The 25,957-nt window shown below is 46.9% G+C and overlaps 1 protein-coding gene across 1 annotated transcript in view; it reads left to right on the top strand.

The window, feature by feature from the left end:
* The first annotated feature begins 1,822 nt into the window (after positions 1 to 1,822).
* RNF40 (ring finger protein 40) overlaps positions 1,823 to 25,957 on the top strand; it is a 56,582-nt gene continuing 32,447 nt past the window's right edge. Inside the window, exons 1-8 of the mRNA XM_058823083.1 lie at positions 1,823 to 1,839; positions 5,726 to 5,863; positions 9,630 to 9,797; positions 13,450 to 13,591; positions 16,049 to 16,198; positions 19,936 to 20,048; positions 22,797 to 22,943; positions 25,350 to 25,424. Of these exons, the coding sequence (XP_058679066.1) occupies positions 5,732 to 5,863; positions 9,630 to 9,797; positions 13,450 to 13,591; positions 16,049 to 16,198; positions 19,936 to 20,048; positions 22,797 to 22,943; positions 25,350 to 25,424 (927 nt within the window). The 5' untranslated portion in view covers positions 1,823 to 1,839; positions 5,726 to 5,731. The remainder of the gene's footprint in view (positions 1,840 to 5,725; positions 5,864 to 9,629; positions 9,798 to 13,449; positions 13,592 to 16,048; positions 16,199 to 19,935; positions 20,049 to 22,796; positions 22,944 to 25,349; positions 25,425 to 25,957) is intronic.

Genomic DNA, 25,957 nt, shown 5'->3' on the forward strand with positions numbered 1-25,957 from the left:
ACCCTAAATTCCCCCTTAAAAATCGCCTTAAATCCTCCTAAAATTTCACCCAAGTTTCCCCCAAAATTTCCCACATTTTCACCCAAAATCTCCCCAAATTCCCCAATTTCCACCCAAAAAAGCCAATTTCACCCAAAATCCCCCAAAATTTCTCCAAGTCCACCCAAAATCCTCAAAAATTTTCCCAAATCCACCAAAATTTCCCGAATTTTCACCAAATTCCCCCAAAAAACGCCTTAAATCCTCCTAAAAATTCCCCCAAGTTTCCCCAAAAATCTCTCCAAATTACCCCAAAATATCTCCCAAAAATCCTCACAAAAATTCAGCCAAATTTTCCTCAAAATCCCCCAAAAATTCCCAAATTTTCACCCCAATTCTCCGTAAAAATTCTCCCAAAAATCCTCCTAAAAATTCTCCCAGAATTCACCCAAATCCACCCAAAATTTCCCAAAATCTCAAAATCTTCACCCAAAATCTCCCCAAATTTTCCAGTTTTCACCCAAAAAAGCCAATTTCACCCAAAATCCCCCAAATTTCTCCAATTCCACCCAAAATTTCCCAAATTTTTACCCCAAACTCCCCAAAAAATCTTTCAAAAATCCTCTTAAAATTTCACTCAAATTTTCACCCAAAATCTCCCAAATTTCCAAAAATCCTCCTAAAAATTATCCTAGAAATACACCCCAATTTCCCCCAAATCCACCCAAAATCCCCCAAAATCGCCCAAATTTTCACCTAAAATCTCCCCAAATTTCCCAATTTCCACCCAAATTACCTCAAAAATCCTTCTAAAAATTCACCTGAATTTCCCCCAAATCCACCCAAAATTTCCCGTGTTTTCACTCAAATTCTCCCTAAATTCCACGCAAAAAAATCTCCCAAAAAATCCTCCTAAAAAAATCAACACAATCCTCCCAAAATCGCCCAAATTTCCACCCAAAATTTCCCAAAATCGTTCAAATTTTCACCCCAAAAAGCCAAATTCACCCCAAAATCCCCCAAAATTTCTCCAAATCCACCCAAAATCACCAAAACCGCCAAAATTGTCACCCCAAATTCTCCCAAAAATCGCCCAAAATCCTCCTAAAAATTCACCTAAAATTTCACCCACATTTCCTTGAAATCCACCCAAAATCTGCAGAAATTTCCACAAATCCGCCCAAAATCGCCCAAATTTTGAGCCCAAATTTCTCAATTTCCACCCAAGACCCCTAAATCCACTAAAATTCGTCCAAAATTCCCCCCAAATCTCCCAAAATTTCCCAAAGTTGCCCCAAATCCTCCGAAAATCGCCCAAACCCACAAAATCCTCCCCAAATTTCCCCAAAAAAATAAAAAAATCTCCAAAAATCCTCCTAAAAATTCACCCAAATTTCCACAAATTTCCCCTAAAACGCCAAAAATTTCCCAAATTTTCACCCCAAATTCCCCAAAAAATTGCCCCAAATCCTCCCAAAGAATCCTCCTAAAAATTCACCCAAATCGCCCAAATTTTCACCCAAATCTCCCCAAATTTCCCAATTTCCACCCCAAACCCCCAAATCCACCAAAATTCCCCCAAAATTCCCCCCAAATTCCCCAAAAATTCCCAAAAAACCGTTTGTAGTCCCCCCGCCACCATCGCCGCTTTAAGAGCCTCCCGTTACCCCTTTAAGAGCCGCCGGCCTCTCCTTCCCCCCCCTGCGCGTTACCATGGCGACAGAGGCGGGACCAAAACATCTTAACCAATCAGAGCGCGGAGAAGGAGGAGTAGGGGCGTGGTTTGGGGAAATTCAGCCAATCAGAGGTGGCGGTGGGCGTGGTCAGCGCTGAGGGGAGCTGACTGCGGCTCCGGCTCCGGTGAGCTCTGGGGGGGGGGGGCGGGATGGACCCTTGAATAAAACCCAAAAAAAGCCCCAAAATCGCTGGAAATCGACCCAAAATGCCCCAAAATCCCTTCAAAACCACCCCTAAAACCCCCCAAAGCCTTCCCGGGCCCCTCCGAAGTTCCTTTCCCGCTCTTGCCCCTCACGGTTCCCTCACGCCGCCATTTTGTCACCTGAGATCTGAAAAGGCCAAAAATCGCTGAAATTTCGCCCAAATTTCGCCTCAAATGCCCCAAATTCCTTTATCTGATTTGCTCAATTCCATTTTGTGACACTCAGGTCACTTTTTTTTGTTCAAAAATCCCCAAATTCTCCGAAAATTTCGTTGCCGGGAGCGATCCAATCTCTCCCGGCAGCCCCAAATGCTCCGAAATTTTCTCAAAATCCTCGGAAATTCCCCCAAAATCTCCCCATAATCTTACAAAATTTCCCCAGAAATCCCCAAAATCCCCCAAATTTGTGCCCCAGGTTTCCATGGCCGGGGTCGGGGACAAGCGGGGACCCCCAAAATGCCCCCAAAAATCACAATAAATTCCCCAAAATCACAATAAATCCCCCAAAAATCCCCCAAAAATCACAATAAATCCCCCATAAAATCCCCCGAAAATCACAATAAATCCCCCAAAAATCACAATAAATACCTCAAAAATCCCCTAAAATCCCCCAAATGACCCCAAACCCCCCAAATTTCCCCCCAGGTTCCCATGGCCGGGGTCGGGGCCAAGCGGGGACCCCCCAAAATCCCCCAAAAATCTCCCAAAAATCACAATAAATCCCCCCAAAAATCCCCCCAAAATCACAATAAATTCTCCTTAAAATGCCCCGAAAATCACCATAAATCCCCCAAAAATCACAATAAATCCCCCAAAAATCCCCCGAAAATCACAATAAATCCCCCAAAAATCCCCCTAAAATTCACAATAAATCCCTCAAAAATCCCCCAAAAATCACAATAAATCCCTCAAAAATCCCCTAAAATCCCCCAAATGACCCCAAACCCCCCAAATTTCCCCCAGGTTCCCATGGCCGGGGTCGGGGCCAAGTGGGGACCCCCCAAAATCCCCCAAAAATCCCCCAAAAATCACAATAAATCCCCCATAAAATCCCCCGAAAATCACAATAAATCCCCCAAAAATCCCCCAAAAATCATAATAAATCCCTCAAAAATCCCCCAAAAAATCACAATAAATCCCTCAAAAATCACAATAAATCCCCCAAAAATCCCCAAAATCTCCCAAATGACCCCAAACCCCCCAAATTCCCCCCAGGTTCCCATGGCCGGGGTTGGGGCCAAGTGGGGACCCCCCAAAATCCCCCAAAAATCCCCCAAAAATCACAATAAATCCCCCATAAAATCCCCCGAAAATCACAATAAATCCCCCAAAAATCCCCCAAAAATCATAATAAATCCCTCAAAAATCCCCCAAAAAATCACAATAAATCCCTCAAAAATCACAATAAATCCCCCAAAAATCCCCAAAAATTCCCCAAAATCTCCCAAATGACCCCAAACCCCCCAAATTCCCCCCAGGTTCCCATGGCCGGGGTTGGGGCCAAGTGGGGACCCCCAAAAATCCCCCCAAAAATCCCCCAAAAATCACAATAAATTCCCCAAAAATCACAATAAATCCCCATAAAATCCCCCAAAAATCACAATAAATCCCTCAAAAATCACAATAAATCTCCAAAAATCCCCAAAATGACCCCAAACCCCCCAAATCCTCCCCAGGTTCCCATGGCCGGGGTCGGGGCCAAGTGGGGACCCCCAAAAATCCCCCCAAAATCACAATAAATCCCCATAAAATCCCCCAAAAATCACAATAAATCCCTCAAAAATCACAATAAATCTCCAAAAATCCCCAAAATGACCCCAAACCCCCCAAATCCTCCCCAGGTTCCCATGGCCGGGGTTGGGGCCAAGTGGGGACCCCCAAAAATCCCCCCAAAATCACAATAAATCCCCATAAAATCCCCCAAAAATCACAATAAATCCCTCAAAAATCACAATAAATCCCCATAAAATCCCCCAAAAATCACAATAAATCCCCCAAAAATCCCCAAAATCTCCCAAATGACCCCAAACCCCCCAAATTCCCCCCAGGTTCCCATGGCCGGGGTTGGGGCCAAGTGGGGACCCCCAAAAATCCCCCCAAAAATCCCCCAAAAATCACAATAAATCCCCCAAAAATCCCCCAAAAATCACAATAAATCCCCCATAAAATCCCCCGAAAATCACAATAAATCCCTCAAAAATCCCCCAAAAAATCACAATAAATCCCTCAAAAATCACAATAAATCCCCCAAAAATCACAATAAATCCCTCAAAAATCACAATAAATCTCCAAAAATCCCCAAAATGACCCCAAACCCCCCAAATCCTCCCCAGGTTCCCATGGCCGGGGTTGGGGCCAAGCGGGGACCCCCAAAAATCCCCCCAGAATCACAATAAATCCCCATAAAATCCCCCAAAAATCACAATAAATCCCTCAAAAATCACAATAAATCCCCCAAAAATCCCCAAAAATCCCCAAAATCTCCCAAATGACCCCAAACCCCCCAAATTCCCCCCAGGTTCCCATGGCCGGGGTTGGGGCCAAGTGGGGACCCCCAAAAATCCCCCCAAAAATCCCCCAAAAATCACAATAAATTCCCCAAAAATCACAATAAATCCCCATAAAATCCCCCAAAAATCACAATAAATCCCTCAAAAATCACAATAAATCTCCAAAAATCCCCAAAATGACCCCAAACCCCCCAAATTCCCCCCAGGTTCCCATGGCCGGGGTTGGGGCCAAGTGGGGACCCCCAAAAATCCCCCCAAAATCACAATAAATCCCTCAAAAATCCCCCAAAAAATCACAATAAATCCCTCAAAAATCCCCCAAAAATCACAATAAATCCCTCAAAAATCACAATAAATCTCCAAAAATCCCCAAAATGACCCCAAACCCCCCAAATCCTCCCCAGGTTCCCATGGCCGGGGTTGGGGCCAAGCGGGGACCCCCAAAAATCCCCCCAAAATCACAATAAATCCCCATAAAATCCCCCAAAAATCACAATAAATCCCTCAAAAATCACAATAAATCCCCAAAAATTCCCCAAAATGACCCCAAACCCCCCAAATTTCCCCCCAGGTTCCCATGGCCGGGGTTGGGGCCAAGTGGGGACCCCCAAAAATCCCCCGAAAATCACAATAAATCCCCATAAAATCCCCCAAAAATCACAATAAATCCCCATAAAATCCCCCAAAAATCACAATAAATCCCCCAAAAATCCCCAAAAATCCCCAAAATCTCCCAAATGACCCCAAACCCCCCAAATTCCCCCCAGGTTCCCATGGCCGGGGTTGGGGCCAAGTGGGGACCCCCAAAAATCCCCCCAAAAATCCCCCAAAAATCACAATAAATTCCCCAAAAATCACAATAAATCCCCATAAAATCCCCCAAAAATCACAATGAATCCCTCAAAAATCACAATAAATCTCCAAAAATCCCCAAAATGACCCCAAACCCCCCAAATTCCCCCCAGGTTCCCATGGCCGGGGTTGGGGCCAAGTGGGGACCCCCAAAAATCCCCCCAAAATCACAATAAATCCCCATAAAATCCCCCAAAAATCACAATAAATCCCTCAAAAATCACAATAAATCCCCAAAAATTCCCCAAAATGACCCCAAACCCCCCAAATTCCCCCCAGGTTCCCATGGCCGGGGTTGGGGCCAAGTGGGGACCCCCAAAAATCCCCCCAAAATCACAATAAATCCCCATAAAATCCCCCAAAAATCACAATAAATCCCTCAAAAATCACAATAAATCCCCAAAAATTCCCCAAAATGACCCCAAACCCCCCAAATTCCCCCCAGGTTCCCATGGCCGGGGTCGGGGCCAAGCGGGGACCCCCCGAGGCCGGGGGGGGCCCCCCCGAGAAGCGCCCCCCCCGCGAGGAGCAGCCGCCGACGACGCTGATCGAGCCCCTGCGCCTGGGCGGCATCAGCTCCACGGTGAGGGCACGGCTGGCACACCCGGGCACACCCCGGGCACACCTGGGCACACCCGGGCACGGCTGGGAGGGGATGGGCGCAAAAAACCCCGGGAAATTTGGGTGGGAAATGGGGATTTTGGGGTGAGAAATGGGGATTTGGGGTTACCTGGGCACAGCTGGGGCGGGGAAATGGGGAAAAAAAAGGCAAAAATTGGGGGAAAATTGGTGAAAATTGGGAGAAATTGGGTGAAAATTGGGGGCTTAGGGACACCTGGACACACCTGGGAGGGAAAAATGGGGAAAAAACGGCAAAAATTGGTGAAAGTTGGGAGAAAATTGGGGGTTTAGGCACACCTGGGATAGGTGAAACACAAAAAATGGGGTTAAAAGAACCAGAATTGGGATCTTGGGCACACCTGGGCACACTTGGGGCACACCTGGACACACCTGGGGCACACCTGGGCTCACTTGGACACACTTGGGCACACCTGGGCACACCTGGGGCACAGCTGGGCACACCTGGGCACACCTGGGCGCTGTCCCCTCACCTGTGCAGGACGAGATGGACGTGGAGAGTTTGCTGGTGTGGAACAAGAACCTGTCACACCTGTGCCACCTGTGCCACCTGTGCCACCTGCCACACCTGGGTCACCTGTCTGTGTCTCACCTGTCACACCTGTGCCACCTGTGCCACCTGCCACACCTGTCACACCTGGGTCACCTGTCTGTGTCTCACCTGTCACACCTGTGCCACCTGCCACACCTGGGTCACCTGTCTGTGTCTCACCTGTCACACTTGTGCCACCTGTCTGTCCCTCACCTGTCTGTGTCTCACCTGTCTGTGTCTCACCTGTCACACTTGTGCCACCTGTCTGTCCCTCACCTGTCTGTGTCTCACCTGTCACACGTGTGTCACCTGTCTGTCCCTCACCCGTCTGTGTCTCACTTGTCACACTTGTGCCACCTGTCTGTCCCTCACCTGTCTGTGTCTCACCTGTCACACCTGTGTCACCTGTCTGTCCCTCACCCGTCTGTGTCTCACTTGTCACACTTGTCTGTCCCTCACCTGTCCATACCTGCAGGTTGATCACGGTGGAGGAGAACACCTGGAGCTCACCTGGGGCTGTTCCCTGGTGTCACCTGTGGTGTCACCTGTCTGTGTCTCAGCTGTCACACCTGTGTCACCTGTCTGTGTGTCACCTGTCTCATCTGCGTCATCTGTGCGTGTGTCCCTCATCTGTCTCACCTGTCCCTGTCTCACTTGTCCCACCTGTGTCTCACCTGTGTCTCACCTGTCCATGTCTCACCTGTGTGTCACGTGTCCACGTGTCACCTGTGTCTCGCGTGTGTCTCACCTGTGTCTCACCTGCCCAGCTTGATCTCAGTGCAGGAGAACACCTGGGGCTGTTTCCCTGTCTCACCTGTCCCTACTTGTGTGTACCTGTCCGTACCTGTCCTTACCTGTCCTTACCTGTGTGTACCTGTCCTTACCTGTGTGTACCTGTCCTTACCTGTCCATACCTGTGTGTACCTGTCCTTACCTGTCCTTACCTGTGTGTACCTGTCCTTACCTGTGTGTACCTGTCCATACCTGTGTGTACCTGTCCTTACCTGTGTGTACCTGTCCATACCTGTGTGTACCTGTCCGTACCTGTCCTTACCTGTCCTTACCTGTGTGTACCTGTCCTTACCTGTCCATACCTGTGTGTACCTGTCCTTACCTGTGTGTACCTGTCCTTACCTGTCCATACCTGTGTGTACCTGTCCTTACCTGTGTGTACCTGTCCATACCTGTGTATACCTGTCCTTACCTGTCCATACCTGTGTGTACCTGTCCATACCTGTGTGTACCTGTCCTTACCTGTCCATACCTGTGTGTACCTATCCATACCTGTGTGTACCTGTCCTTACCTGTCCTTACCTGTCCGTACCTGTCCTTACCTGTGTGTACCTGTCTGTACCTGTCCATATCTCACCTGTTTTACTTGTCTATATCTCACCTGTCTCACCTCTCCATATCTCACCTGGTTTATCTGTGTCTCACCTGTATCACTTGTCCACATCTCACTTGTCTCACCTGTCTGTGTCTCACTTGTCTCACCTGTCTGTGTCTCACTTGTCTCACCTGTCCATGTCTCACCTGTTTTACCTGTTTGTGTCTCACCTGTCTCACCTGTCTATATTTCACTTGTCTGTCTCACTTGTCTCACCTGTCCATATCTTACCTGTTTTACCTGTCTATATCTCACCTGTATCACCTGTCCATATCTCACCTGTCCATGTCTGTGTCTCACCTGTACAGGAGGAGATCGATCTCCAGGTGTTACAGTTCCACAACAAGAAACTGTGTGTCACCTGTCTCACCTGTCCATGTCTCACCTGTGTCTCACCTGTCTGTGTCTCACCTGTCCGTGTCTCACCTGTCCATGTCTCACCTGTCTCTCACCTGTCTGTGTCTCACTTATCCATGTCTCACCTGTCTTTCACCTGTTCTCACCTGTTTGCTCGCCTGTACAGGGGGAGAGGGACCTCAAGGTGCTGCAGTTCCACAACAACAAGCTGTGTGTCACCTGTCTGTCTCACCTGTGTCACCTGTCCATAGCTGTGTCTCACCTGTGTCACCTGTGTCACCTGTCCATAGCTGTGTCTCACCTGTCCCACAGGAGGAGATGGACGTGGAGGTGCTGCAGTTCCGGAACAAGCAGCCGTGTGTCACCTGTGTCTCACCTGTATTTTACCTGTGTCTCACCTGTGCAGGAGGAGATGGACGTGGAGGTGCTGCAGTTCCGGAACAAGCAGCCGTGTGTCACCTGTGTCACCTGTGTCACCTGGGTCACTTGTCCATAGCTGTGTCTCACCTGTCCATGTCTCACCTGTGTCACCTGTGTCACCTGTCTGTGTCTCACCTGTCCCACAGGAGCAGATGGATGTCAAGGTTCTCCAGTTCCGGAACAAGAAGCCGTGTGTCACCTGTGTCACCTGTCCATACCTGTGTGTCACCTGTGTCACTTGTCCATACCTCTGTCTCACCTGTCCATGTCTCACCTGTCTGTGTCTCACCTGTGCAGGAGGAGATGGACGTGAAGGTGCTGCAGTTCCGGAACAAGAAGTTGTGTCTCACCTGTATTTTACCTGTGTCTCACCTGTCCCACAGGAGGAGATGGACGTGAAGGTGCTGCAGTTCCGGAACAAGCAGCCGTGTGTCACCTGTGTCTCACCTGTATTTTACCTGTGTCTCACCTGTCCCACAGGAGGAGATGGACGTGAGGGTGCTGCAGTTCCGGAACAAGCAGCCGTGTGTCACCTGTGTCACCTGTGTCACCTGTCTGTGTCTCATTTGTGTTATCTGTGTCTGTCTCACCTGTGTCACCTGTGTCACCTGTCCGTGTCTCACCTGTGCAGGAGGAGATGGACGTGAGCGTTCTGCAGTTCCGGAACAAGAAGTTGTGTCTCACCTGTATTTTACCTGTGTCTCACCTGTGCAGGAGGAGATGGACGTGAAGGTGCTGCAGTTCCGGAACAAGCAGCCGCGTGTCACCTGTGTCACCTGTGTCACCTGTCCATGTCTCACCTGTCCCACAGGAGGAGATGGACGTGAAGGTGCTGCAGTTCCGGAACAAGCAGCCGCGTGTCACCTGTGTCACCTGTGTCACCTGGGTCATTTGTCCATAGCTGTGTCTCACCTGTACAGGAGAAGATGGACGTGAGGGTGCTGCAGTTCCGGAACAAGCAGCCGCGTGTCACCTGTGTCTCACCTGTATTTTACCTGTGTCTCACCTGTGCAGGAGGAGATGGACGTGAAGGTGCTGCAGTTCCGGAACAAGAAGTTGGCCGAGCGCCTGGAGCAGCGCCAGCTCTGCGAGGACGAGCTCCGGGAGAGGATCGAGAAGCTCGAGAAGCGCCAGGCCACGGACGACGCCACCCTGCACCTGGTGAACCGCTTCTGGGCACAGGTGAGACGCACCCGGGCACGCCCGGGCACACCCGGGAGGGGATGAACGCAAAAAAACCCCGGGAAAATTGGGTGAAAAATGGGGATTTTGGGGTTAAAAGGTGGGATTTTGGGGTGAAAAATGGGGATTGCCACCGATGACACCACCCTGCACCTGGTGAACCGCTTCTGGGCACAGGTGAGACGCACCTGGGCACACCTGGGCATGGCTGGCGGGGGATGAACACAAAAAACCCCGGGAAATTGGGACGAAAAATGGGGATTTTGGGTTAAAAATGGGGATTGCCACCGATGACGCCACCCTGCACCTGGTGAGCCACACCTGGGCACAGGTGCCACACCTGGGCACGCCTGGGCACACCTGGGCACGGCTGGGAGGGGATGAACGCAAAAAACCCCGGGAAATTTGGGTGAGAAATGGGAATTTTGGGTTAAAAATGGGGATTTTGGGTTAAAAATGGGGATTGCCACCGATGACGCCACCCTGCAACTGGTGAGCCGTGCCTGGGCACAGGTGAGACGCACCTGGGCACACCTGGGCACGCCCGGGCACACCTGGGCACGGCTGGGAGGGGATGAACACAAAAAACCCCGTGAAATTTGGGTGAAAAATGGGGATTTGGGGTGAAAAATGGGAATTTTGGGGTGAAAAATGGGGATTGCCACCGATGACGCCACCCTGCACCTGGTGAGCCGCGCCTGGGCACAGGTGAGACGCACCTGGGCACACCTGGGCATGGCTGGGGGGGTTTGGCACAGACCTGGGCACAGCTGGGAGGGGATAAAGGAAAAAAACCCCGTGAAATTTGGGTGAAAAATGGGGATTTGGGGTGAAAAATGAGGGATTTGGGGTTACCTGGGCACACCTGGGAGAGAAAAAATTGGTGAAAATTGGGGGAAAATGGGTGAAAATTGGGAATTTGTGGACACCTGGGCACAGCTGGGCACACCTGGGCACAGCTGGGCACGGCTGGGAGGGGATGAACCAAAAAAACCCCGTGAAATTTGGGGTGAAAAATGAAGATTTTGGGGTGAAAATTGAGAATTTAGAGGTAAAAAATGGGGATTTTGGGGTTACCTGGTCACACCTGGGATGGGTGAGACACAAAAAATTGGGGTCAAAAGGACCAAAATTGGGGTTCTGGGCACAGCTGGCACAGCTGGCACAGCTGGGAGGGGATAAACACAAAAAACCCCGTGAAATTGGGGTGAAAAATGGGGATTTTGGGGTGAAAAATGGGGATTTCAGGGTCATTTTTAACCCTTTCTAACCCGTTTTTAACCCTCTCCTCCAGCTGGGTTTGGGGTTGGTTTTTGGGGATAATTTTGGGGATTTTTGGGGTTCTAATTTTAGGATTTTCTGTCTCATTTGTGTGCCAATGATTTGGGGCGATTTTGGGGTTTTTTGGGTGTTTTTAAACCCTTTTTAACCCTGTCCTGCCCAGGTGGATTTGAGTGGATTTTGGTTGATTTTTGGGGTGATTTTGGGGTTTTTTGGGTTCTAATTTTGGGCTTTATTTGCCAATTTCTTGGAGTTGGTTTTGGGGCAATTTTGGGATTTTTTTGGGCTCATTTTTAACCCGTTTTTAACCCTTTTCTTCCCAGCTGGATTTGAGGGGGTTTGGGGTTGGTTTTGGGGGAATTTTGGGGATTTTTGTGTTTTAATTTTGGGGGTTTTTCTGCGCATTTTTGGGTTAATTTTGGTGTCTTTTTTAACCCATTTTTAGCCCATTTTAACCCTTTTCTCTCCCTCTGGATTTGAGTGGCTTTGGGTTTTCTGCGTTGTAATTTTGGGGTTATTTTTGGGGTAATTTGGGGGTTAATTTTGGGTCATTTTTAACCCGTTTTTAACCCTTTTTTCTCCAGCTGAATTTGATCAGATTTTTGGGGGTTTTGGGGTTTTTTGGGTTCTAATTTTGGGATTTGGGGTTGGTTTTTTGGGGTAATTTTGGGGTTTTTTTCCCGCCCTCTTTTCGGGTTAATTTTGGTGCTTTTGGGGTCATTTTTAAACCCATTTTTAACCCTTTCCTGCCCAGCTGGATTTGAGTTGGTTCGGGGGGAATTTTTGAGGGAATTTTGGGGTTTTTGGGGTTCTAATTTTGGGCTTTATTTGCCAATTTCTTGGAGTTGGTTTTGGGGCAATTCTGGGATTTTTTTGGGCTCATTCTGAACCCATTTTTAACCCTTTTCTTCCCAGCTGGATTTGAGTGGGTTTGGGGTTGGTTTTTGGGGAAATTTTGGGGTTTTTGGGTTCTAATTTTGGGATTTTTCTGCCGATTTTTGGGGTGTTTTTTAACCCTTTCTGACCCGTTTTTAACCCTTTCCTGCCCAGTTGTTTTGAGCGGATTTTGGAGAATTTCGGGGGGATTTTTCTGCCTCTCATTTGGGGTTGGTTTTGGGGCAATTTTGGGGTTTTTTTGGGGTCATTTTTAACCCTTTCCTACCCAGCTGGATTTGAGTTGGTTTTGGGGTAATTTTGGGGTGATTTGGGGTTTTTTGCGTTCTAATTTTGGGGGTTTTCTGCCCTTTTTTTTTTGGGTTAGTTTTGGGATTTTTTGGGGGTCATTTTTAACCCATTTTTAACCCTTTCCTTCCCCAGCTGGATTTGAGGGGATTTGGGGTTGGTTTTGGGGCAATTTTGGGATTTTTGGGCTCATTCTGAACCCGTTTTTAACCCTTTCCTGCCCAGCTGGATTTGAGTGGGTTTGGGGTTGGTTTCGGGGGAATTTTGGGGTTTTTGGGTTCCAATTTTGGGGGGTTTTCTGTGTCTTATTTGGGGTTGGTTTGGGGGCAATTTTGGGATTTTTCTGCCGATTTTTGGGGCGGCTTTTAACCCTTTTTGAGCCGTTTTTAACCCTTTGCTGCCCAGTTAATAGAAGTGGATTTGGGGGGATTTTTCTGCCTCTCATTTGGGGTTGGTTTTGGGGCAATTTTGGGGGTTTTGGGTTCCAATTTTGGGATTTTTCTGCCGATTTTTGGGGCGGTTTTTAACCCTTTCTGACCCATTTTTAACCCTTTCCTGCCCAGCTAACAGAAGTGGATTTGGGGGGATTTTTCTGCCTCTCATTTGGGGTTGGTTTTGGGGCAATTTTGGGATTTTTTGGGCTCATTCTGAACCCATTTTTAACCCTTTCCTACCCAGCTGGATTTGAGTGGGTTTGGGGTTGGTTTTGGGGGAATTTTGGGGATTTTTGAGTTCCAATTTTGGGATTTTTCTGTCAATTTTTGGGGTTAATTTTGGGATTTTTTGGGGTGGCTTTTAACCCTTTCTGACCCGTTTTTAACCCTTTCCTGCCCAGTTGTTTTGAGCGGATTTGGGAGAATTTTGGAGGGATTTTCTGCCTCTCATTTGGGGTTGGTTTTGGGGGAATTTCGGGGGTTTTTGGGTTCCAATTTTGGGGGGTTTTCTGCCTCTTATTTGGGGTTGGTTTTGGGGCAATTTTGGGGTTTTTCTGCCGATTTTTGGGGCGGTTTTTAACCCTTTCTGAGCCGTGTTTAACCCTTTGCTGCCCAGCTGGATTTGAGTGGCTTTGGGGTTGGTTTTGGGGGAATTTCGGGGTTTTTTGGGTTCCAATTTTGGGGTTTTTTTCCTGCCGATTTTTTGGGGTTAATTCCGGTGGTTCCTGACCCATTTTTAACCCTTTGCTGCCCAGCTGGACGCCGAGGTCCAGGCGCTGCTGCGTCGCTGCGACGGCGACGGGGGCGGGGCCGGGGGTGGGGGAGGGGCAGGGCCGGCCCCGCCCCCCCCCGGGGACCCCCCCCAGGACCCCCCCGAGGAAACCCCGGAGAGGAGAGGTCGGAAATGGGGGGAAATTTGGGGGGAAATTTGGGGTTTCAGGGGGAAATTTGGGGGGAAATTTGGGATTTTGGGGCAAAAATTGGGAATTTAGGGGGAAATTTGGGATTTTGGGGGGCGAAAATTGGGAATTTCAGGGGGAAATTCGGGATTTTTGGGTAAAAATTCAGGAGTCTGGGAATTTTAGGAGAAAATTTGCGATTTTGGGGGAGGAAATTTGGGATTTTGGGGCGCTTTGAGATGGTTTTAGGGTGGAAATTCCACTTAATTGCATTAAAAAAATCAGCGTATAATTTGCATAAACCCATTTTAATTAGCATAAATGAATATTTAATGATTTGCAGATGTGTGGGCGGGGCCAGAGGAGGGCGTGGCCGCGGCCCCTCCCCCCCCCCAGGCTCAGCTTGGCCCTTTGGGGCTTTTGGGGCGGAAATTTGGGATTTTGGGCTGCAAAAATTGGGAATTTTAGGGGGAAATTTGGGAATTTGGGGGGCAAATGGGGGGCAAAAATTGGGAATTTTAGGGGGAAATTTGGGATTTTGGGCGGCAAAAATTGGGAATTTTAGGGGGAAATTTGGGAATTTTGGGGGGAAAATTTTGAATTTGGGAATTTTATGGGAAAATTTGGAATTTTGGGGGAGGAAATTTGGGATTTTGGGGCGCTTTGAGACGGTTTTAAGGTGGAAATTCCATTTAATTGCATTAAAAAATCAGCGTATAATTTGCATGAACCCGTCCTAATTAGCATAAATGAATATGTAACGCTTTGCAGAGGCGTGGGCGGGGCCAGAGGAGGGCGTGGCCGCGGCCCCTCCCCCGCCCAGGCTCAGTTTGGCCTTTTGGGGTGGAAATTTGGGATTTTGGGGCAAAAATTGGGAATTTTAGGGGGAAATTTGGGATTTTGGGGCAAAAATTGGGAATTTTAGGGGGAAATTTGGGATTTTGGGCGGCAAAAATTCAGGAGTTTGGGAATTTTAGGGGGAAATTTGTGATTTTGGAGAAAGAAATTTGGGATTTCGGGGCGCTTTGAGACGGTTTTAAGGTGGAAATTCCATTTAATTGCATTAAAAAATCAGCGTATAATTTGCATGAACCCGTCCTAATTAGCATAAATGAATATGTAACGCTTTGCAGAGGCGTGGGCGGGGCCAGAGGAGGGCGTGGCCGCGGCCCCTCCCCCGCCCAGGCTCAGTTTGGCCTTTTGGGGTGGAAATTTGGGATTTTGGGGCAAAAATTGGGAATTTTAGGGGGAAATTTGGGAATTTTGGGGCAAAAATTCAGGAGTTTGGGAATTTTAGGGGGAAATTTGTGATTTTGGAGAAAGAAATTTGGGATTTCGGGGCGCTTTGAGAGGGTTTTAAGGTGGAAATTCCATTTAATTGCATTAAAAAATCAGCGTATAATTTGCATGAACCCGTCCTAATTAGCATAAATGAATATGTAACGCTTTGCAGAGGCGTGGGCGGGGCCAGAGGAGGGCGTGGCCGCGGCCCCTCCCCCGCCCAGGCTCAGTTTGGCCTTTTGGGGTGGAAATTTGGGATTTTGGGGCAAAAATTGGGAATTTTAGGGGGAAATTTGGGATTTTGGGGCAAAAATTGGGAATTTTAGGGGGAAATTTGGGATTTTGGGCGGCAAAAATTCAGGAGTTTGGGAATTTTAGGGGGAAATTTGTGATTTTGGAGAAAGAAATTTGGGATTTCGGGGCGCTTTGAGACGGTTTTAAGGTGGAAATTCCATTTAATTGCATTAAAAAATCAGCGTATAATTTGCATGAACCCGTCCTAATTAGCATAAATGAATATGTAACGCTTTGCAGAGGCGTGGGCGGGGCCAGAGGAGGGCGTGGCCGCGGCCCCTCCCCCGCCCAGGCTCAGTTTGGCCTTTTGGGGTGGAAATTTGGGATTTTGGGGCAAAAATTGGGAATTTTAGGGGGAAATTTGGGAATTTTGGGGCAAAAATTCAGGAGTTTGGGAATTTTAGGGGGAAATTTGTGATTTTGGAGAAAGAAATTTGGGATTTCGGGGCGCTTTGAGAGGGTTTTAAGGTGGAAATTCCATTTAATTGCATTAAAAAATCAGCGTATAATCTGCATGAACCCGTCCTAATTAGCATAAATGAATATGTAACGCTTTGCAGAGGCGTGGGCGGGGCCAGAGGAGGGCGTGGCCGCGGCCCCTCCCCCGCCCAGGCTCAGTTTGGCCTTTTGGGGTGGAAATTTGGGGTTTTGGGGCAAAAATTGGGAATTTTAGGGGGAAATTTGGGAATTTTGGGGCAAAAATTCAGGAGTTTGGGAATTTTAGGGGGAAATTTGTGATTTTGGAGAAAGAAATTTGGGATTTCGGGGCGCTTTGAGACGGTTTTAAGGTGGAAATTCCATTTAATTGCATTAAAAAATCAGCGTATAATCTGCATGAACCCGTCCTAATTAGCATAAATGAATATGTAACGCTTTGCAGAGGCGTGGGCGGGGCCAGAGGAGGGCGTGGCCGCGGCCCCTCCCCCGCCCAGGCTCAGCTTCGCCCCCGAGGCCGTGGCCCGGCTGGGGGGGGCGCTGGGCCGGGCACAGCGGGGGCTGCAGCACCTGGGGGGGCACCTGAGCGCCAACCGTGAGTAACCCCTGAAACGGGCACGGCTGGGGCACCCGGGCACACCTGGGCACACCTGGGCACACCTGGGCACGGCTGGGAGGGGATAAAGGAAAAAAACTCCGTGAAATTGGGGTGAAAAATGGAGATTTTGGGGTGAAAAATGGGGATTTGGGGTCACCTGGGCACACCTGGGCACACCCGGGCACACCTGGGCACGGCTGGGAGGGGAGGGACACAAAAATCCCTGTGAAATTGGGGTGAAAAATGGGGATTTGGGGTCACCTGGGCACACCTGGGCACGGCTGGGAGGGGAGGGACACAAAAAACCCCGTGAAATTGGGGTGAAAAATGGGGGTTTTGGCGGGAAAAATGGGGATTTTTGGGGTGAAAAATCCAAATTTTGGGTTATTTGGGCACACCTGGGCGCACCTGGGCACAGCTGGGCACAGCTGGGAGGGGATGGACACAAAAACCCCCGGTGAATTTGGGGGGGAAATGGGGATTTTGGGGTGAAAAATGGGAATTTTGGGGTTACCTGGGCACAGCTGGGCACGGCTGGGAGGGGATGGACACAAAAAACCCCGGGAAATTTGGGGGAAAAATGGGGATTTTGGGGTGAAAAATGAGAATTGAGAGGTGGAAAATGGGGATTTTGGGGTGAAAAATGAGAATTGAGAGGTGGAAAATGGGGATTTTGGGGTTAAAAATGGGGATTTGGGCACGGCTGGGGAGGTAAAACACCAAAAATTGGGGTTGAAAGCACCAAAATTGGCACTGTGGGCACTGGAAGCACAGCTGGGCACAGCTGGAGGGAAAATGGGGGAAAAAATTGGGGAAAATTGGGGGAAATGTTGAGGAAAATGGGGAAGGAAAATGGGGGGAACGTGGGAAAATTTGGGGGAAAATTGGGGAAAATTGGGGGTTTGGGAACACCTGGGCACACCTGGGCACAGCTGGGCACGGCTGGGAGGGGATGAACACAAAAAACCCTGGGGAATTTGGGTGAAAAATGGGGATTTTGGGGTGAAAAATGGAGATTTGGGGTTACCTGGGCACAGCTGGGGGAGAGAAAATGAGAAAAAAGGACTAAAATTGGGTAAGATTGGTAAAAACTTGAAGAAAGTGGGTGAAACTTTGGGGGTTTGGGCACACCTGGGCACACCTGGGCACACCTGGGCACGGCTGGGAGGGGATAAAGGAAAAAAACCCCGTGAAACTTGGGTGAGAAATGGGGATTTTGGGGTGAAAAATGGGGATTTTTGGGGTTCAAAATGGGGATTTTGGGGTGAAAAATACAAAGTTTGGGTTATTTGGGCACACCTGGGCACAGCTGGGCACAGCTGGGCACGGCTGGGATGGGATGAACACAAAAAACCCCGTGAAATTGGGGTGAAAAATGAGGATTTTAGGGTGAAAAATGGAGATTTTGGGGTTACCTGGCACCCCAATTTTGGGGCAATTTAGTTTTTTTTTTTTGTGAGAATTTTGTGGAATTTTTGGGTGGAATTTTCAGGATTTTGTGATTGTTGGGAAAATTCTGCAAGAATTTGGGGTGAATTTATGAAAAATTTTTATTTTGAGGTTTTTGGGTGGAATTTTTGGGGATTTTGGGCAAATTTTGTGGGAATTTTTTTGGGGGATTTTCGCCATTTTGCAGCTTTTGGGGATTTCTGTGTTGGGTGGAATTTTGGGTGATTTCAGAGCGATTTTTTTGTGTTTTATTGCTGAATTTTTTAAAATTCCAGGGATTTTTTCTGGAATTTTTTTGATTTTTTTTCCTGGGAATTTTTTAGGAATTTTGGTGGAATTCTTGAGCTTTTTGGGAAAATTTTTTGGTGGAAGTTGGGGTGGATTGAAAGGAATTTTTCAGCATTTTTGGGTGGAATCTTTGGGGATTTTGGGTGAATTTTGTGGGAATTTTTTAGGAATTTTTCCGGGAATTTTCAGCATTTTGGGGCTTTTGAGAATTTTTGCTTTTGGTGGAGTTTTTGTGAAAATCTGGGAATTTTTCCAGGAATTATCTGGGAATTTTGGGGATTTGGTAATTCCCAATTTTTGGCTGGAATTTGGATGATTTTGGGGGATTTTTGGGCGTTTTTGGGTGAAATTTTTGGAATTTTTTGCCAGTTCTGGCACTCAGACTTTTGGAGGAATTTTGGGTGAATTTTCTTGGATTTTGGGGGAATTTTGTGGCAATTTTTGCTGGAATTTTGGGTGGAATTTTGAGATTTTGAGATTTTTGAGAATTTCTGCTTTTGGTGGAATTTTGGGTGGATTTCAAGAAATTTTTGAGGCTTTCTGGGTGGAATTTTTGTGGAACTTTTGGGGATTTTTGTGAAAATTTTTGGGGGAATTTTGTGGAATTTTGGGGTATTTAAGAATTTCTGATTTTGGTGGAGTTTTGGGGGCTTTTTGTGGAAATTTGGGCTGATTTTTTGGGGATTTTTAGAGAATTATCGGGTGCTTTTTTTGGATTTTTTGGGGAATTCAGGGTGGTTTTTGTGGCAATTTTTTTGTGGAATTTTGGCTGAAATTTTTGGGATTTTGGGTCTTTTGAGAATTTTGGTTTTTGGTGGAATTTTGGAGTAATTTTTGACGTTTTTATGCTTTTTCTTTTTAATTTATTGCCTGTTTTGCAATTTTTTGGGTTTCTTTTCAGGGATTTTTTGGGAATTCTCTGTGAATTTTAAAATTTGAGAATTTTGTGATTTTGGGGGATTTCCTGTGAGGATTATTTTGAATTTTGGCCGTTTTTGGTGGGATTTTCATAGAATTTTTGGGGTTTTTTTGAGGAATTTTTTGGGAACTCTGGAAATTTTAAAATTTGATAATTTTGTGGTTTTGGGGTGATTTTCTGTGAGGATTATTTTGAATTTTGGCCATTTTTAGTGGGGTTTCTGTAGAATTCTTTAGGTTTTTTCCAGGAATTTTTGGGAATTCTGGAAATTTTAAAACTTGATAATTTTGTGGTTTTGGCGTGATTTTCTGCGAGCATTTTTTTAAATTTTGGCCGTTTTTAGTGGGATTTTTGTAGAATTTTTTAGGTTTTTTTCAGGAATTTTATGGGAACTCTCTGGAAATTTTAAAATTTGATAATTTTGGGATTTTGGTTGATTTTCTGTGAGAATTATTTTGGATTTTGGCCATTTTTGTGGAGTTTTTGGGTATCTTTTGGGAATTTTGTGGGAATTTTAGAATTCGATAATTTTGTGATTTCCTGTGAGCATTATTTTGATTTTTGGCCGTTTTTAGTGGGATTTTTGTAGAATTTTGGGGTTTTTTTGCGGGATTTTTTTGGGAATTCTGCGGGAATTTTGGAATTTAATGATTTTGGGATTTTGGGTGATTTCCTGTGAGGATTATTTTGAATTTTAGCCATTTTTAGTGGGATTTTTGTAGAATTTTTGGGGTTTTTTCAGGAACTTTTTGGGAATTCTCTGGAAATTTTAAAATTTGATAATTTTGGGATTTTGGTTGATTTTCTGTGAGGATTATTTTGAATTTTGGCCATTTTTGTTGCGATTTTTGTGGAGTTTTGGGGTATTTTTTGGGAATTCTCTGGGAATTTTAAAATTTGGTAATTCTGTGATTTTGGGGTGATTTTCTGTGAGGATTATTTTGAGTTTTGGCCGTTTTTGGTGGGATTTTTGTAGAATTTTTGGGGGTTTTTTGCGGGATTTTTTGGGGAAATTTGGGGGAACTTCAGAATTTGCAGATTTGGTGATTTTGGGGTGATTTTTGTTGGGGAATCGCAGCGGATTTGGGGGAGCCCGGCCGGGAGCTGCTGCGGGAGCTGCTGAGGGAGCACCGGAGGCTGCAGGAGCTGACGCAGAACCTGCACGAGAAACACCAGAGAGAGGCCCTGGAGGTACCCGGGCACACCTGGGCACACCTGGGCACACCTGGGCACACCTGGGCACACCTGGGCACGGCTGGGAGGGGATGGACGCAAAAAACCCTGGGAAATTTGGGTGAAAAATGGGAAGTTTGGGGTAAAAAATGGGGATTTTGGGGTTCAAAATGGGGATTTTGGGGGGAAAATGGGGATTTTGGCATGAAAAATGAGAATTTAGGGGTGAAAAAATGGGGATTTTCGGGGTTAAAAATGGGGAAATGGGGTTTAAAAATGGGGATTTTGGGGGGAAAAATGGGAATTTTGGGGTTACCTGGGCACAGCTGGGCACAGCTGGGAGGGGATGGACACAAAAAAACCCCGTGAAATTTGGGTGAAAAATGGGGATTTGGGGTTTAAAAAGGGGGATTTTGGGGTGAAAAATGAGAATTTTGGGGTGTAAATGGGGATTTGGGGAGAGAAATAGGGATTTTGGGGTTAAAAATGAGAATTTTGGGGTTACAAATGAGAATTTTGGGGTGAAAAATGGGGATTTTGGGGTTACCTGGACACACCTGGGAGACTTTGAGTAAATTTTGGGGTAAAATCTTCGCAATTTTTAGGGATTCTTTGAGGATTTTTTGGGGATTTTTGGGGGATTTTTTGGGGATTTTTTGGGGGTTTTTGGAGTCCTTCCTCTGTCCCTCGCTGAGATCAATTCAGTGAATTTTGAGGTGAATTTCGCTGAGTTTTGGGGTTAATTCAGGGAATTCTGGGCTCGGTTTTTTGAATTTTGGGGGGAAATTTTTGGGTTTTTTTGCAATTTTTGGGGTTTTTTGTGGTGTCACCTGTTGGATGTCACCTGTCCCATGTCACCTGTTCAATATCACCTGTTCAATGTCCTCTGTTCCATGTCCCCTGTCCCATGTCACCTGTGCCATGTCACCTGTGCCATGTCACCTGTGCCCTGTCACCTGTGCGATGTCACCTGTCCCCTGTCACCTGTGCCCTGTCACCTGTGCCATGTCACCTGTGCGATGTCACCTGTGCGATGTCACCTGTGCCATGTCACCTGTGCAATGTCACCTGTCCCATGTCACCTGTGCAATGTCACCTGTGCAATGTCACCTGTGCGATGTCACCTGTGCGATGTCACCTGTGCAATGTCACCTGTCCCATGTCACCTGTGCAATGTCACCTGTGCAATGTCACCTGTGCGATGTCACCTGTGCCATGTCACCTGTCCCATGTCACCTGTGCAATGTCACCTGTCTCATGTCACCTGTCCCCTGTCACCTGTGCGATGTCACCTGTGCGATGTCACCTGGGGAATGTCACCTGTGCCATGTCACCTGTCCCATGTCACCTGTGCAATGTCACCTGTGCAATGTCACCTGTGCGATGTCACCTGTCCCATGTCACCTGTCCAATGTCACCTGTCCCTCACCTGTCCAATGTCGCCTGTCCAATGTCACCTGTCCCATGTCCCCTGTCCCTCACCTGTCCCTCACCTGTCCCATGTCACCTGTGCAATGTCACCTGTCCCTCACCTGTCCAATGTCACCTGTGCGATGTCACCTGTCCCATGTCACCTGTGCCATGTCACCTGTGCCATGTCACCTGTGCGATGTCACCTGTCCCATGTCACCTGTGCCATGTCACCTGTGCGATGTCACCTGTGCCATGTCACCTGTGCAATGTCCCGTCCCTCACCTGTGCCATGTCACCTGTCCAATGTCACCTGTCCCATGTCCCCTGTCCCTCACCTGTCCAATGTCACCTGTCCCATGTCACCTGTGTGATGTCACCTATTCAATGTCACCTGTCCCTCACCTGTCCCACGTCACCTGTCCCCTGTCCCCTGTCCCAGCTGGCCCAGCTGCAGGACGAGGTCACTTCCACAGTGAATTTTGGGCTCAATTTAGTGAATTTTGGGGTAAAATTTTTAAATTTTGGGGTGAAATTTTTGGGTTTTCTTTGCAATTTTTGGGGTTTCCTTTGGTGTCACCTGTCCCACGTCACCTGTGCCATGTCCCCTGTCCCTCACCTGTCCCACGTCACCTGTGCCATGTCCCCTGTCCCTCACCTGTCCCAGCTGGCCGAGCTGCAGGACAAGGTCACTTTTGCAGTGAATTTTGGGCTCAATTTAGTGAATTTTGGGGTCAATTTTTTGAATTTTGGGCTAAAATCTTCGGGTTTTTTGCAACTTTTTGGGGATTTTTTTGTCTCACCTGTCCCTCACCTGTCCCCCATCCCCTGTCCCAGCTGGCCGAGCTGCAGGACAAGGTCACTTCTGCAGGGAATTTTGGGCTCAATTTAGCGAGTTTTGGGCTCAATGTTTTAAATTTTGGGGTGGAATTTTCAGGGTTTTTTTTGTAATTTTTGGGTTTTTTTGTGGTGTCACCTGTCCCATGTCACCTGTGCAATGTCACCTGTGCCCCGTCCCCTGTCCCAGCTGGCCGAGCTGCAGGACGAGGCCACTCCTGCAGGGAATTTTGGGCTCAGTTTAGTGAATTTTGGGGTCAATTTTTTAAATTTTGGGGTGAAATTTTCGGGTTTTTTTGGCAATTTTTGGGGTTTTTTTTGGTGTGACTTGTGCAGTGTCACCTGTCCCCCGTCCCCTGTCCCAGCTGGCCCAGCTGCAGGACGAGGCCACTCCTGCAGTGAACTTTAGGCTCAATTTAGTGAATTTTGGGGTGGAATTTTCGGGTTTTTTTTGCAATTTTTGGGGATTTTTTTGCCTCACCTGTCCCTCACCTGTCCCCTGTCCCTCACCTGTCCCAGCTGGCCGAGCTGCAGGACAAGGCCACCTCGGCCGAGACGAAGGTTCTGGAGATGGGGACGACGCTGGAGGGGCTGCAGTGGGACAGCGCCAAACTGCGCAAGCGCGAGGGGCGGCTGGACAGACACCTGGCCGAGGCCCTGGAGCAGGTGAGGGCACGGCTGGGCACAGCTGGCACGGCTGGGCACACCTGGGCACGGCTGGGAGGGGATGAACGCAAAAAACCCCGTGAAAATTGGGTGAGAAATGGGGATTTTGGGGTGAAAAATGGGGATTTGGGGTTACCTGGGCACGGCTGGGGAGGAGAAAATGGAAAAAATTGGGGGAAAATCGGTGAAAAATGGGGGTTTGGGCACAGCTGGGCACAGCTGGGCACGGCTGGGCACGGCTGGGAGGGGATAAATGCAAAAAACCCCGTGAAATTTGGGTGAAAAATGAGAAATTTAGGGTGGAAAATGGGGATTTGGGGTCACCTGGGCACGGCAGGGAGGGGATAAGGGAAAAAATCCATGAAAATGGGGTGAAAATTGGGATTTTGGGGTTAAAAATGGGAATTTGGGGTTAAAAATGGGAATTTGGGGTTACCCGGGCACGGCTGGGAGGGGATAAGCACAAAAAACCCCGTGAAATTTGTGTTTAAAATGGGGATTTTGGGGTGAAAAATGGGAATTTTGGGGTTACCTGGGCACAGCTGGGCACGGCTGGGGAGGAGAAAATGGCAAAAATTGGGGGAAAATCGGAGAAAATTGGGGGTTTGGGCACAGCTGGGCACAGCTGGGCACGGCTGGGAGGGGATAAACGCAAAAAACCCCGTGAAATTTGGGTGAAAAATGAGAAATTTAGGGTGAAAAATGGGGAATTTAGGGTGAAAAATGGGGATTTTGGGGTGAAAAATGGGGATTTTGGGGTCACCTGGGCACAGCTGGGGGAGAGAATTTTGGGGTGAAATTTTTGGAATTTTTTGGGGGAATTTTTGGGGTTTTTGGGGTCTCTCACTTCTCTCTCACTGGGATCAATTCAGGGAATTTTGAGGTGAATTTTTGGGGTGAATTCAGTGAATTTTGGGGTAAAATACTTGAGATTTTGGGGGTTTTTTTTAGGATTTTTTTGAATTTTTTTTTTTATTTTTTTGGGGGATTTTTTGGGGTTTTTGGTGTCCCTCACTGTGACCAACTCAGTGAATTTTAAACTGAATTTTTGGGGTTAATTCAGTGAATTTTGGGGTGAAATCTTGGGGATTTTCAAAGGGTATTTTTTTGGTTTTTTGGGTTTTTTTGGGGATTTTTTTGGGGTTTGGGTGCCCCTCCCCTGTCTCAGACCGGGATCAACCCCGTGAACTTTTAATCAAATTTTTGGGGTCATTTCAGCGAATTTTGGTGCCAGTTTATTAATTTTGGGGCAAAATTTTGGGGATTTTTTTATATTTTTGGGGATTTTTTGGGATTTTTTTGTGTCTCTGCCTGTGCGCAATCCAGTGAATTTTTAGGGGAATTTTTGGGGTAAATTTGATGAATTTTGGGGTGAAATCTTTGGGATTTTCAAAGGGTATTTTTTTGGTTTTTTGGGTTTTTTTGGGATTTTTTTGGGGTTTGGGTGCCCCTCCCCTGTCTCAGACCGGCATCAACCCCGTGAATTTTTGATCCAATTTTTGGGGTAATTTCAGCGAATTTTGGTGCCAATTTATTAATTTTGGATTAAAATTTTGGGGATTTTTTTATATTTTCGGGGATTTTTTGGGATTTTTTTGTGTCTCTGCCTGTGCACAATCCAGTGAATTTTTAGGGGAATTTTTGGGGTGAATTTGATGAATTTTGGGGTGAAATCTTTGGGATTTTCAAAGGATATTTTTTATATTTTTGGGGATTTTTTGGGAATTTTTTTGTGTCTCTGCCTGTGCACAATCCAGTGAATTTTTAGGGGAATTTTTGGGGTTAATTCAGTGAATTTTGGGGTGAAATCTTTGGGATTTTCAAAGGATATTTTTTGGTTTTTTGGGGTCTTGGTGCCCCTCCCCTTTCTCTGACCGGGATCAACCCCGTGAATTTTTAATCAAATTTTTGGGGTAATTTCAGTGAATTTTGGTGCCAATTTATTGATTTTGGGTTAAAATCTTGGGGATTTTTTGTATTTTTTCAGGGATTTTTTGTGTCTCTGCCTGTGCACAATCCAGTGAATTTTTAAGGGAATTTTTGGGGTGAATTTGATGAATTTTGGGGTGAAATCTTTGGGATTTTCAAAGGGTATTTTTTGGTTTTTTGGGGGTTTTTTGGGATTTTTTTGGGGTTTGGGTGCCCCTCCCCTGTCTCAGACCGGGATCAACCCAGTGAATATTTAATGGAATTTTTGGGGTCATTTTAGTGAATTTTGGTGCCAATTTAATGAATTTTGGGCTAAAATCTTCGGGATTTTTTTTATTTTTTCAGGGATTTTTTGGTGTCTCTGCCTGTGTGTAATTCAGTGAATTTTTAAGGGAATTTTTGGGGTGAATTTGATGAATTTTGGGGTGAAACCTTTGGGGTTTTTGACGTTTTTTGTTGTTTTCTGCCCCGTCCCAGCTGACCTCGGGCTCGTACGGCTCCGGGAGCTCCGGGGGATTCCAGGGAGGACAAATCACCCTCAGCATGCAGAAGGTAACGGCCGCGGAAAATTCCGGAAATTTGGGGAAAATTGGGAATTTTAGGAAAAAAAATTGGAGATTTTACAAAAAAATTTGGGGCTTTTGGTAAAAAATTTGGGAATTTTGCAAAAAAATTGGGGATTTTGGGGAAAAATTGGGGGTTTTACAAAAAAATTTGGGGATTTTTTGGCGAAAAATTGGGGATTTTTTGGTGAGAAATTGGGATTTTTTTGGAAAGAATTGGGGATTTTTGAGAGAATTTTTTGGGGATTTGAGGAATTTTTGGGAGAGCTTTTTTAGGGTGAATTTGGGAATTTTTGGGGAGAATTTTTTGGGGGGATTTTGTGGGGAAATTTGGGGGAAATTAGGGAATTTTGGGGGTGAATTTGGGAAGTTTTGGGGGGAATTTCGGGGGAATTTCGGGGATTTTGGCAAAAAATTGGGAATTTTGGGGAAAATTAATTGGGAATTTTGCAGAAAGATTGGGGATTTTTGAGAGAATTTTTTGGGATTTGAGGAATTTTTGGGAGATCTTTTTGGGGTAAG

This window comes from Ammospiza caudacuta, chromosome 37, assembly GCF_027887145.1.
Source record: "Ammospiza caudacuta isolate bAmmCau1 chromosome 37, bAmmCau1.pri, whole genome shotgun sequence".
In the NCBI taxonomy this organism is placed as follows: Eukaryota; Metazoa; Chordata; class Aves; order Passeriformes; family Passerellidae; genus Ammospiza; species Ammospiza caudacuta.